Raw genomic sequence first — 14,311 nt, 5'->3', positions numbered from 1 at the left:
TCAGATGAAGGAAAGACTATGAAACCATAAAAGAGACAAAGAAAGTCTCTGGGTGTCACAGGAGATTTGAAATAATGCAAATGCCAACTAAAAAAATTCAGACTATTATTTGAAATAATGAAGCCAGGACACAACTATGTATTTTGTGGCAATCCTTGCAATACTTCTTTTCCACTAACTGAAAGCAAGGATCAAAATCTTGAGTAGAGATTTCCAGGAAAACTATGTGTAGAGTAAATCTATAGCCTCATTCAACATGGCTAATTTCAAAAATTAAATCTGGCTGATCATACGTACGAATCATCGAGGTTTATATGTTTTTCTAGATGAATTTCAAATTATGTCAATATATTTCTACATTATGAATTTAAAAATAATTCATAACAATTCTACAGACCATATGCAAGTTTATTTAAATAATTTAACACTGCACAGAGAGCTAATTTTTAAGTATAAAAATAGGTGGTTTAGCAACCAAATACAAGCACCACACAGAAGCAGATTACACACACACGATTAGCCCTTTAGAAGACTAAGGCAACCTTAATATCTCAAGTAATTTTATGAGACTACTTTACTCATATGATAGTCAGACGTTATTAAAACATCTCAAAATATGCAGAACCCACAAATATTTTTCAGTATGAAGTCTTCCCTTCCAGTTTTCTTATCAATATATTAATGATTCTTCTTAAATACTGTATAACAGTTAGTCTAGATTGACAAATGGGCTATCAAAGCCACTATCATGTTGGTTAGACAGAGGAGCAATTAATTTTCTTGAAGGCTGTGGACACACTGCAGATGGTACTGTACTGCTCAGTTTTTTGAAATCTGACTTTAATATATCAGCCTTATGATGAGGTGGGTGTCCAAGAGTCACGCTGATCTTCCCTGGTGGGGAATGCGTGGTTTCTTCTGACAGGTCTGGAGCATGACCACTCTGACATTTCATAGGTTGATGAACCATACTGTTTTTCTCTGAACCTAAAGGAAAACTTGCTGCTGAAAACTGTTTGAAATTAACAGATTCGTCGAGCATACCCAGAGTTTCTTGTGGCCTATCATGCAAAAATGACACTTCATGACTGTTGCAGGGTAGAGCGGCACTGTTGGAATGCCAGCCTACAGAGTCACTGAGGTCCCCTCCATCCTTTACTGGAGTTTCCTTAACACCCAAACTTTGACTTTTCTCAGATGCAGCATTTTCACTTGCCATTAGTGGATTACACTTGTACACTTTTAAACCAAGCCTTTCATTAGGACTTCGAAAAGTTATATGCGTGGACTCGGATTCAGAAAGACTAGGGGTATATCTAGGTGAGGGCTTATTTCCGAAGGATCCAAGAACGGGGTGTGCAGTTGAGTGCTGGAGTGATTCAGAGCCAGTATCACCGAGGAGGTCTATCTTCTTGTGCAAACCAAAGCCTCTTTCACCTTTGCAAGGAACAAACTCAGGAGAAACATTCCTTGGCAAAATGTCTAGGTGTTTGTGACTGTTATCCCCGAACTGAAAGTCTGGATGTGACTCTTTGGAACCCTCATGCTTTCTGTCCCTGTGCTCTGCGTCCTCTAATCGCCTTTGTAAGTTACAGGCAGCCCTCCTCTTAGGAACTTGGTCACACATACTTCTGGGGACAGTTTTTATACTGCTTGATTTGCTTTCACAGTGACATGATATATTCTGATTCACATCATTTCTTTTTGATTTTTCAACTCCAGTCAGCATCTCTGAAGTCAGAGGCAATACTATTGTATACAAGGGAACACAAAATTAGGGGGAAACAAAATTAGGAGAAAATTAACACTGAAAGAGGAGAAAAAAAATTTATGTTTTTATATATTTCCAAGGGATGCACATGTATTTTAATCATTCTCAAAGAAAATATATCAATGCTGGACATTTAAAAATATTCTTTTACATATATCTATTAGATAAAGCTGAGTAATTTTGTTAATGAAATCTGTTATTATTGCTATCCACTTGATGTATTATTTTCTGTAATAGTTGGTACAGCATTTCAAGAGCCAACTGCAACATTTCCAGTCTTGCTCTGATGTCATGTATGGAGTTTCTGATGGACAAAGTTTGCTGGAAGAACCCACCCGACCCAAGACAGACAGACAGACACACACACACACACACCTCTCACACACTTTCTCTCTTTTTCTCAAAGCTAAAATAGTTTCTGATTTAATTAGCTAAGACACTAAATCTGATCAGAAGCAGAACAGCCACACAGCATAGAATCAGAGGCATCATATCTCAAAGTAGGATACCTTGGTCATTAAATTCTCTGAAAAGGGTTTGTTTCTGCTGGGGACATTATTCATTATTTGCAGTTGACCCAAATCTAGAAAACTCTTTTCTTGTTATATGCCACTGCCCTTTTATAGCCAAGGTTCACATCGCCATTCCAAAATTTACACAAATAATCTTTGTGCTTTTATTTGAAGAACATTTACCAACATCAAACATGGGAATTCATGAACAGTCTTTGCTTCAAGCTTTCCAGAAGTGTAAAAACCCCATTTCCTCACAGATATGTTCAAATCCTCCCAGTGTGACTGGGAATTTACTAATTTTTTTCATGTTTTTCCATCAGCTTTTGATTCATGTATTCTAAAGTTATTTTATTATCAACAGAAAGAATTCATTTATAGCTTCTTGGGAGGTTGCTCCTTTATCATTACGAACTATCACTTTGGTCAGTTTAATGCTAACTCTAATTTACCTAATATTGTGTTTAACTCTATAATTTATCTAATATCAACACTGCATTGCTTGGTATATCACTTTCCAGCCCTTTATTTTGAATTTTTGACAATGTTCTTATCTGGAATAACATATGTCTAGAATATTTAAAACTGTTTGAAAATTGTGGTCTTTTAATAAGTGAGTTTAACCAATTCACATGTAGTGTGATTGCTGATGTTTCAACCTATTATTTTCTATTTACCCACGCTTTCTACATGTATTTTTCTTCTTTCTAGATTATTAGATTGAAACGTTTTCTTCCAAGTTTTACCCCTACTACTTTGAAAATTATATATTCTATTTCTCTATTAGTTAGCCTTAAATTTTTTTTTTTTTTTTTGTGGTACGCAGGCCCCTCACTGCTGTGGCCTCTCACTGTTGTGGCCTCTCCCGCTGCGGAGCGCAGGTTCTGGACGCGCAGGCCCAGCGGCCATGGCTCACGGGCCCAGCCGCTCCGCGGCACGTGGGATCCTTCCGGAGTGGGGCACGAACCCGTGTCCCCTGCATCAGCAAGCAGACCCCCAACCACTGCGCCACCAGGGAAGCCCTAGCCTTAAATTTTTATACACATACTTAAACTTGTATTTTTCTAGCAATCTCTAGAGTTATCAGTATCTACATCTTCTCCTTGAAAATAGTATAAATCTTAGCATATTGTTAGTTTCCTCTATCATATCCTCCTACACCTTTTTGAAAATACTGTATTTTTCTAACATTCTCAGGTCCTGTTGTTTGTTGCATTAATTCTATCTCTTTAGGTATAAGCTCTGTTGTGGATTTTTTTTTTTTTTTTGCTTTGTCTTATTTTGAGTTTGGTATCTTTCTTCATGGTGCTGGCTTTCTATAAATATGTGGCAATTCTTGGTTGAATGCTTATCTTTCAGATGTCCTGAGTACAGTATCTGCTGCTTGTTTAAAGGAGTTGGAAGTGGAGTGGGAAGGAATGAGCAGCAGGGTAGAAAGACCTGATACCTGGTACTCTGGGCATTTGGGCTCTCAGTTCCTCCTCAGTGTGGCTAGCCACCTAGAGCACTGCCCAGTTCCCAGACTCTCTGTTCCTGTTGCTCTTCCCTAGACCAATCTGAGGTTCAGGAAGAAAGATAAGGAGAAATAAAGAGGGTAATCCCACCTGGTTTCAGCTGCTCTGGAACACCAGCTAATTACCCCATTGTATCCCCTAGGCTTACTACTCCTCCTGGAACACACCACCTGCACACACAGAACAGTTTCAGTATTGCTCCCACTTGTAACTATCATCTTCTGGGAGTTTTGAACTGAGGTTTCCATCTTCAGTTTATAGCGTTTGCCTTCTTTCAGGGATTTCTCACAGCCTTCGATTTATCAGTTGTAACTTTTAAAAGCTCAGTTATAATTTCTTCTTTTTCCTTCTATACTGTCGTTTAAAATCTTTTCTATCATTTCTAGGGATGGAAGCAGCAAGAGGAAGCTGGTGGGTAAGCTCAGTCTGCCTACTTGAACTGGAAACTCTACACTGTTTTTTTTGCAAGTTTCCAGTTTAAGTAAAACATGCACACAATTGGATAACTCAGCTGTCACTCCTTACATTCTCTACTCTCATACTAAAAATATTAAATATCTAAAAAAGAGGGAGAGAAAAATCCTTCAAGTAACTGATTTTGACATACCTGACTGTGTAGTTTTGCTCTGGGATCTATTAGAAATAGGTGTTTCCAGCAATTTTGCCATCATAACAAGTTTGCTAGCAGCATTCATAATCTTTTTCTCAGCCCTGTGGGGAATTCCAGAATATGAAATTAATACAGTTTAAGGGAAAAAATAAGTTTCCTTAGCCCCAGGATTTCTGTTTTCCTATATGCTCTGCCACCACTTAGGGCAGCACAGACATTAAGCCTCTCTTAATCCCTAATGGCTCATCATGTAGACACAGTTAATTCTGTGGCTAAGGAAAATGCTTAGAAAATGACAACATGCTGTCCTGGTACTCTCAGGACACACTGTTCAGACAGAACTTACCCTTCCTCTTTTCCATCATCCTGCAAAATCTGTTGGAGGCAAATCAAATAATATTTGCGCATCTTTCGGGAGGTTTCTTGACGTTCTCGCAATACCTCTGCTTTTACCATTTCCGCAGCTCTTTCCTTACTCTCCTGAATATAACGAAGCATATCACCTGGGGGCGGGGGGAATCCCCACAAAATGCACTTTTATTAGCAGTTTTTCCAAAACAGGAGAGGCAGACTTCAGACCAATTTTCTGGGAGATGAAGTGACTGGATATATAGTTTAAACATTATAGTTTTCCACCATCATTAAAATGGAATATTTCCGGTCACCATTTTGGTAGACTCAAAGCAGGAGTAATCCAAAAGTCCTTTTACAATGATGACAGACACATAGGGTAAGGAAACATGGCATATCCCCCAGGGAAACTGTCATATTTTGAAACACTGAAGCAAGCAGTTATCATTAATATGAGGCACAGAAATTTACGCATTTCAATTACATACTATGTCTAGTTCAGACAAGAGAAAAAAGACATATACAGAAAGGGTAAGGCAGAAAGGAAGAGAGAAGCAGACAAAGAAAGAGAAAGGAGGTAATATGAGCTGGATTCATATTCTTCTGTTTACTTGTGCTCTGAAAATCCATGTTTCATTATTTATTCTTTTGGCAGCACTTATGAGTATCCAACTAAATATAATACTACAGTCCATGAGAGATATGTACAAAATGCTATTGCAGGGAGAGAGATGAGACTTATGATGCCTCCTGAAATTTACATTTAAAAATAGTTCACAGCTTTCAAGTCTTCCTTTTATGTTTAACTCAGTGTGCTTTGATTGGAACTACCACTATTTAAGGTTAACATTTTGTCCTAAATCCAGGACTACATCCTACCTCTAGAATATCATCATCCCTATTATATTAAGGATTCCAACTCATAAAGGAATCTCCCTCAATATCAGTAAGATCTTCCTGAAAATTATACATTCTATGCAAAAATGCTAAGTGGAAGACTATTTTTCATTACTTCAAGTGGGAAAAATTTTGATGGAGTACATGTCAAAACAAAACATCCAACCAACTTCTAAAATGTAAAACAATACACATAAATACACAACAAGTTATCATGTTAGAATGAAAAAGAAAAGCTTAAAATTTCACTTTCCAATCACTGTAATTGTTAACAAAAAGTAAATTTCTTTCTCGTAATATGGACTCTGTTAGCAACAGCTAAGAAGCACATTCTCTATACTGATACTGAGTGGGTTTTTCAAAACATCTCCACCATGATTCTGATGATCTACCAATTAGATTTGGAACTTGAGACCTTTCCCACTCATTCTGTTTAAAATGAATGCAATTTTAGGGGGTAAATATACACTTCTTGTACATAAACACTGGTATTGTTCTGGGACATACACACCAACTATGCAATATTGCAATTAAAAACCAGGAGGTATTCTACTGGGAAAACAAACCACAGAAATCTTCTGCAGGATATGTGGCACCACCTAGTACTAGAGGACTTGATAAACAAATTTACATCTGACATAATCCATTATGAAAATAGTGAGAGACAACAGAACAATTCCTAATTACATGCATTTTCCATGATCCTTAAAAGTTTACGGAAGAAAGTAGTAATTGCTCATTTAAACTCACATGACATTTTCTTTGGTAGTAGTTATTTAAGTTGTAAGATTATGAAATTTTTAGTTTAATATTAGTGTCCAAGAAGAAAAATCTTGGAAGCAGTTCAAGATGGCGGTACAGGAAATCCTGAACTCACATCCTCCCATGGACACACCAAATCTACAGCTACATATGGAACAACTGTCTCTGAAAAAAGACTTGAGAACTAGCCCAAGAGCCACCCCACACAAATGATAAAGGGGACACATCAAGGTGAGTAGGAGATGCAGAGACACAATCTTGCCCAAACCTTCACCCTTGGCATGACATCCCACAATCAGGAGGAATATCACAAAAACAAAGCTTCTCCCTGAGGAGCAAGGGGTTTGAGCCCCACATCAGGACCTGCTCCAGAGAGATGAGCCCCCAAAACACCTGGCTTTGAAAACTAATGGGGCTTACGTCCAGGAAACACAAAGTGCTGTAGGAACCTGAGATTCCACTCCTACAGGACTCACGCATAGACTCACTCAACTCAGGAACCCAGTGCAAAAACAGCAGCTTTAAAAATGCCTAGACCTTATGTTAAGGAGATGTACTTGCTGATCTTAAAGCATCTGCTAGAAGGGCAGAATCTGTTAGAACTCTCCCAGGGAACAGAGGTGCTGGCGGGAGCCATTTTTGTACTCTTCTACCTTACTAGCACTGGCCCTTGCAGGCACCATTTTTACACTCTCCCTCCACCTTGCTAGAGCCATTTGCCCCACCTTTGGACTCCATGGTGGCTCCACCATGCCAAACCCAGCCTGGTGTTCCACTGCAGCCCCACCACACCAAACCCAGCAGGTGTGCACAGTCCACACAGAGGACACCTCTTGAACACCTGGCTCTGGTGGCCAGAGGGCTTGCATTTCTGGACCCCACAGGACTGAAACAACTGGAGAGATAATTCTTGGCAAGCTACAACCCCCAGGACACTGCACAGACAGCAGCCTGCAACACACCCCAGTCTTCCTGTGACCACTCCTTCAAGACTGGGAGAGGTAGCTATTTTGCCTAATACATAGAAATAAAACATAGAGAGTCAAGCAAAATGAAGAAACAGGGAAATATGTTCCAAATGAAAGAACCAGACAAAATCCCAGAAAAAAACCTTAATGAAAGGGATGTAAGTAACTTACCTGATAAAGAGTTCAAAGTAATGGTCATAAAGACGCTCACCAATAAGAATGAATGAACACAGAGAGAACTTCAACAGAAAAATAGGAAATACAAGAAATGTTAAAGAGACGCACTTCAGATGTAAGGACATATACAGGCTAAAAGGGAAGGGATGGAAAAATGTTTCATGCAAATGGAAACAAAAAGAAAGCTACAGTAGCTTAGCAAATTCCTAAAATTTGTGTGGCACCACAAAAGATCCCAAATAGCCAAAACAATCTTGAAAAAGAAAAACAAGGCTGGAGGCATCATGCTTCCTGGTTTCAAACAACAATACAAAGCTATAGTAATTAAAGCAGTTTGGTATTAACATCACAAACAGATGAATGAAACAATATACAGAGCCCAGAAATAAACCCACTCACGCATGGTCAATTAATTTACAACAAAGGAGGCAAGAATATACATGGAGAAAGGACAATCTCTTCAAAAAATTGTGATGGGAAAACTGGGCAGCCACATGCAAAAGAATCAGACTGGACTACTTTCTTTATACCATAAACAAAATCAACTCAAAATGGATTAAGGACTTGATTGTAAGACCAGAAACTATAAAACTCCTAGAAGAAAACATTGGCAGTAAGCTCCCTGACATTGGTCTTAGTGATATTTTTTTGGATCTAACACCAAAAGCAGTGGCAATATATGCAAAAATAAACAAGTGGGACTACATCAAACTGAAATGCTCTGCAGAGCAAAGGAAACCATCAACAAAATAAAAAAGGCAACCTATTGAATGGGAGAAGATATTTGCAAATTATATATCCAATAGGGATTAATTTCCAAAATACACAAAGAACTCATACAACTCAATAACAACAAAAAACAATCAATCTGATTAAAAATGGGCAGAAGGGCTTCCCTGGTGGCGCAGTGGTTGAGAGTCCGCCTGCCAATGCAGGGGACACGGGTTCGTGCCCCGGTCCAGGAAGATCCCACATGCCACGGAGCGGCTAGGCCCGTGAGCCATGGCCGCTAAGCCTGCGCATCCGGAGCCTGTGCTCCGCAGCGGGAGAGGCCACAGCAGTGAGAGGCCCGCGTACCGCCCGGAGCCTGTGCTCCGCAGCGGGAGAGGCCACAGCAGTGAGAGGCCCGCGTACCGTGCAAAAATAAATAAATAAATAAATAAATAAAATGGGCAGAAGATCTGAATAGACAGGTTTCCAAAGAAAACATAGATATGGACAGCAAGTATATGAAAAGATGCTCAACATCACTAATCATCAGGGAAATGCAAATCAAAATCACAATGAGATGTCACCTCATACCTGTTAGAATGGCCATGATCAAAAAGACCAAGAAGTGTTAGTGAGCATGTGGAGAAAAGGGAAACCCTATGCATTGTTGATGGGAATGCAAATTGGTACAGCCACTATGGAAAACAATATGGAGATTCCTCAAAAAAAGAAAAATAGTACTACTATATGATCCAGCAATTTCACTTCTGGATATTTACCAAAAGAAAATGAAAACACTAATTCGAAAAGATACACGTGTGCCTATGTTCACTGCAGCATCATTTACAATAGCCAAGATAGCCAAACAACTTAAGTGTCCATCAACAGATGAATGGATAAAGAAGATGTGGTACATACATACAATGATACTACTTGGCCATAAAAAAGAATGAAATTGCTTGCCATTTGTGACAACCTGGGTGGATCTTGAGGGCATTATGCTAAGTGAACTGTGAGACAGAGAAAGACAAATATTGTATGATTTCACTTATATGTGGAATCTAAAAAAACAAAGCAAATAGAGAACAGACTGGTGGTTGCCAGAGGGGAGAGGGTTGGAGGGTGGGCAAAATGGGAGAAGAGGGTCAATAGGTACAAATTTCCAATCATAAATAAGTCATGGGGATGTAATGTACAGCACAGTGACTATAGTGAATAATACTGTACAGTAGTGCTCCCTTTTCCGCAGAGGATACATCCCAATACCCCTAATGGATGCCTGAAACCATGTACTGAACCCTAAATATACTACATTTTTTCCTATACATACATACCTGTCATAAAATTTAATTTATAAATTAAGCACAGTAAGAGATTAACAATAATTAATAATAAAATAGAGCAATTTTAACAATATATTTTAACAAAGTTATTTGAATGTGATCTCTCTCAAAATATCTTACTGTACATATTTAATGTCTTTTCCATTTTAACTAAGCACTAATCATTCACTGTGCCCGTAACTTTTGCAGTTTCATGTGTGACAGCAAAACTAGCATACTTTTTTTTTTCTTTCTTCACAATTTCTTGGATAGAAGATTTGTTCTTACTGTAGATCAGCAACCTCACCATATGATTCTTTTTTTCTTTCCTTATTAAGTCAGGAACTTTCACCTTTTCACTTAAAGGAAGCACTTTACGGCTTATTTTTGGCATAGATGAATTGTCAGCATCACTACTCTTATACTTTGAGGGCTTTATTAAGTAAAAGAAGGGTGACGAACACAAGCACTGTGATACGGTGGATCTGGTAATCAAGGTGGCTACTAATTGACTAACAGGCAGGATATGCTGGGCAAAGAGAAGATTCATGTCTGGAGGCAGATGTAGCAGGATGGCATGAGATTTCATCATGCTACTCAGAATGGCCCGCGGTTTAACACTTAATAACTATTTCTGGAATTTTCCACATAATGTTTTCGGACTGCAGTTGACCACAGATAACCGAAACCACAAAAGCAAATCCTCAGATAAGGGGGAACTACTACTGTATTGTATATTTTGTAACTTTGTATGGTGATGGGGAAACTAGACATTGTGGTGATCACATACAAATATCAAACCATTATGTTACACACTTGAAACTAATATAGTGGTATATGTCAATTATACTTTTAAAAAATATATATATTAGTGTCCAAAAAAAACACCCCAGGATAATTAACAATATAAAAATACCTCTATCCTTGTGCCACTTCCAAAATTTTGGGGGCAAACTCCAAATTTACTTGGGTAAGATCATCTATATAATTTAGAAAAGCTATCAGTGATCTCTTCTAAAAGCAGGTAAGAACAAGGTAGTTCAGAAAATTCCCCAAAATTACTACTGCTAGTTACAAAAAAGACCCAAACCACCTTAAAATCTTGGGAATCTCTTTAGGGACTTACGCTTAATTTTTTTTACAGCTTTAATGTACTGCCCACGAAGTTCTTCCAAGGCCACACCATTGCATGGCAGGCAAGAATGTTCAATGGCCCCTTCTGACAGTGACCTAAAAACAAACCAAAGATTGCAAAAACAGATTGCAAGTGAAAAATGTAACTTGAAAAAATATATATATATATATATATTCCAATAAAATAAGCTAAGATGTGCTAAAAAATTCACATATGAGGATCTTTATTATAATTATTTAGGAGAAAAATGCCAACAACTTGTGTTATAGTTACTGAAATAAATCATGATAAATCCACATGATGAAAATCTATGCAGCTATTGAAAAGCACATTATAGGAGTATATCCAATGACATGGAGGAAGTGTTTATCTTATAATATTAACAAAAGGCTACAAAATAGCTTACACGATAATCTCAATTTTTAAAACATGTGCACATGTTGTGTGTGTATAAAAGGGCTTAAATAAAGGTAAAGTGCTCGCTTTGGCAGCACATATACTAAATAAAGGATATCTTCCAGGGACAGGGTTTTAGAGGATTTTCTTCTTTTTTATACTTTTTGCTATGTAACAGTAAAAGTAACTGATATTCTTGGTATGATATTATTGATGCGACTGATATTAAAAAGCAAAGATACTCAGAAATAAACGATTTCTTTGTAATAGTAAAAGTCTACCTTGGTGGCAGTGTTTTACAAAGTGTTCTCAGTTCTTCCAATTCATTCTTCACGTCATTGTTTTCTTCTAATAATTCTTCAACAACTTTACTATTCTCTTCTAAAAAAGAAAGTTTATAGTATATTGGTCAATTAATCTTTTTCTCTCAGTCTTTCCCTTAAATTACCAGCACAAATTTCTATAAAGGAGACTGAAAAATTTCCAGTTGCTCCCTGTGTCATTCATTCCCTGATAAACCCTAATCTGACCACTCCCCGTTCTATTTTCTCAGCACTTTATTATTATTTTTTTTTTTTTTTTTGCGGTACACGGGCCTCTCACTGCTGTGGCCTCTCCCGTTGTGGAGCACAGGCTCTGGACGCGCAGGCTCAGCGGCCATGGCTCACGGGCCCAGCCGCTCCGCGGCATGCGGGATCTTCGCGGACCGGGGCACGAACCCGTGTCCCCTGCATCGGCAGGTGGATTCTCAACCACTGCGCCACCAGGGAAGCCCTTTCTCAGCACTTTAAATCTATATTCCATTTTCATCTTGTTCTGGGTTACACACTGTCCTGGAATAAATTTCCAATTGTTTTATATGCATGTGTTTTGTTTTCCAGTTAGACGAAAGGCTTTATTTAGAAACATAGTAGGTTTCCTAATTCCATGTCCCTCATGGACCCTGGTATACAGTCATATAAATGATCATTGAACAAGTACCTCAATACAAAATTTAAAAAATATTAAGCTTAAGTAGGTGCCATTTTCAGAAATAATGTAAGATGTTCAATTCTTTGAACTTTTAAAAAGAAGATGAGGAGACTGATGGAGTCCATGTGGTACAGAGGACAAAGCATGAATTTCAGAGTCAGAGAGACACAGGTTTAAATCTTAGCTTTTCTTCTAACCAGCTGGATGAGCTTAGGCAAATTACTTAATCTTTCTGAACCTGAGTTTTTTCATATGTAAAGTGGGGACAGTATAACCTACCTTGAAGATTATAATGGAAATAATATAGTAAGTGCACAGCACCTTATACAAGGCCTGGCAATATCAACATTTAATACCTATGAACATGGCACCCCATATTTCCTGCTACGCCACCCTTTCAACACACCCTATAAGTTGGGGAATGAATCAATCTGTTACCCCAGTGATGGATATAGCTTGTATATTTCTAAATCACTCACTCTTACTCCATCACTTCTCAATAAATGCTACCATGACAGTGGAAAATGGAATTTAAGAAAACCACCACAATAACAAAAATATTATCAACTAATAGATTTACATTAAGACAAACACTGAAATCAAACTATCAAATGACTTAAATTCTGACCCTGACCCCTTTTATCAGCCTGCTGTTTTGAGCTAACTATCAACTTTGTTGGATTATTTCTAAGTCCACGAATTACAGAAGTTATCAGCCTCAAAAAGCACTATGTAGAATAACTACTGTATGATCACAATGTATGGTGCTAAATATTATTATTTATAAAGAATAATCACATCCAACTGCCCTCGTCATTTTATTATGTAAAAGAGATTTTCTTGATTTTCACCAAATTTACAATAGCCACACTGTATTTACATCCACAGTTGGACAAATTTACTCTCACTTACTCTCTGGCCTCTATTAAAGACCTAAGCAATCACCACGGGAACTGTGTTGGTTTTTATCTCAAAATTCCTAAAACCCTTCCTTTCTTGCCTTAAAGTAATTATTATCTATCTCTAGCGGACTTAGCAAGCGGTAGGGTGGGAGTAGGTGGCTGCTCTTGGGCAACAAGATTTACCGAGTGTGCTATGATGCCAGGTACTGTGCTAAGTGCTAGGACAGGATTTCATCCTTGTCATCATCACATTCCAAAGGAGAACAGAGACAATAAATAATGGCAAGCTGATGAATGTTATAAAACTCATAGGAGCTGTGGGGAATGTCTAACGGAGGAACCTGACCAAGTCTGGGGTAGTTAGGAAAGCCTCTCTGAGGGCAGCATGAGCCAGGGCTTTGATGAATAGGGTTAGCCAGGCAATGTGACCCAATGGGAAGACAGATGGGGGGGTAAAGGAAGAGATGCAAAGAGACTCGGAGAAAAGAGACAATGAAACCCCTGTCACAGCTCTGTTAGAGAATGTTAGCGAATAAGAGGGCTGGGCAGGGGCAGTGGCGGGGAACGAGGCTGAGGGGCTGGCAGATGTGGGATCATGAAGGGCTTCTTCAACTCTATGTTAAAGTGTTTGTATTTCATACCGAGAGCCAGACAAGTCACTGAGGGCTTGAAACAAGACAGTGTGACGATCCAATTTACTTTTTTAAAAGGTCGCTCGATTCCTTCAGAAATTCTCCAACTGGTAGAATCTTTATGTATTACTTATGCATCTAGAATGTCTTTGGGGATTTTAAACTGTTGTCTTCAGTTTTGTTTTTTGAATAGAAAATATCCTAATAATTGTAATATCTCAAAAAGGTTGATTCAGGAAGTATGTCATTAACAAGAGCCTGTATCTAAACTGTGTGTCAAATAGTAAACCAGAAACTGAAACAAAGCAATACTAATTGTGCACTCAGAATAAATCAGACACCAGAAGACCAAAAAAAAAAAAAAAGGTCGCTCTAGCTGCCTGATGGAGAATGGATTGGAGGGGCGAGACTGGAAGCAGAAAGAGATGACTGTTGTCCAGGCAAGCGACAGAGGTGAATGTAGAAAAAAAGAGTGAACCTATCTGTCTGGTCTTTTCTGGACAACACATTATTTGAGACCCTTGCATTCAGTCCTTCATTCATTCAAGCATTTATTACTGTCTGGTATGTAATGGGCACCATGACTATAAGGAAAAACAAAGATAATCCCTTATTCTCAAGAAATTTATAGGTTAAAAAAGATAGTGGGCAAGTAACCAAAAAGTGAAATGCAGAATGT

At 38.3% G+C, this 14,311-nt stretch overlaps 1 protein-coding gene across 5 annotated transcripts in view; it reads right to left on the bottom strand.

Annotated features, from left to right (window-relative positions):
* Positions 1-438: 438 nt before the first annotated feature.
* The window catches only part of CEP152 (centrosomal protein 152), a 107,824-nt gene continuing 93,951 nt past the window's right edge, over positions 439-14,311 (bottom strand). For all 5 annotated transcript variants that reach the window (XM_024115852.3, XM_055088243.1, XM_024115858.3 and 2 more), the window contains 5 exons: positions 11,408-11,507; positions 10,722-10,825; positions 4,754-4,910; positions 4,405-4,508; positions 439-1,749 (listed from right to left, as the gene is read on the bottom strand). In XM_024115852.3, the coding sequence (XP_023971620.1) occupies positions 710-1,749; positions 4,405-4,508; positions 4,754-4,910; positions 10,722-10,825; positions 11,408-11,507 (1,505 nt within the window). In that variant the 3' untranslated portion in view covers positions 439-709. The remainder of the gene's footprint in view (positions 1,750-4,404; positions 4,509-4,753; positions 4,911-10,721; positions 10,826-11,407; positions 11,508-14,311) is intronic.

This window comes from Physeter macrocephalus, chromosome 11, assembly GCF_002837175.3.
Source record: "Physeter macrocephalus isolate SW-GA chromosome 11, ASM283717v5, whole genome shotgun sequence".
Taxonomy (NCBI): domain Eukaryota; kingdom Metazoa; phylum Chordata; class Mammalia; order Artiodactyla; family Physeteridae; genus Physeter; species Physeter macrocephalus.
The sequence above is the reverse complement of the archived record's forward strand: the minus strand, read 5'-3'. Positions and strand labels throughout refer to the sequence as shown.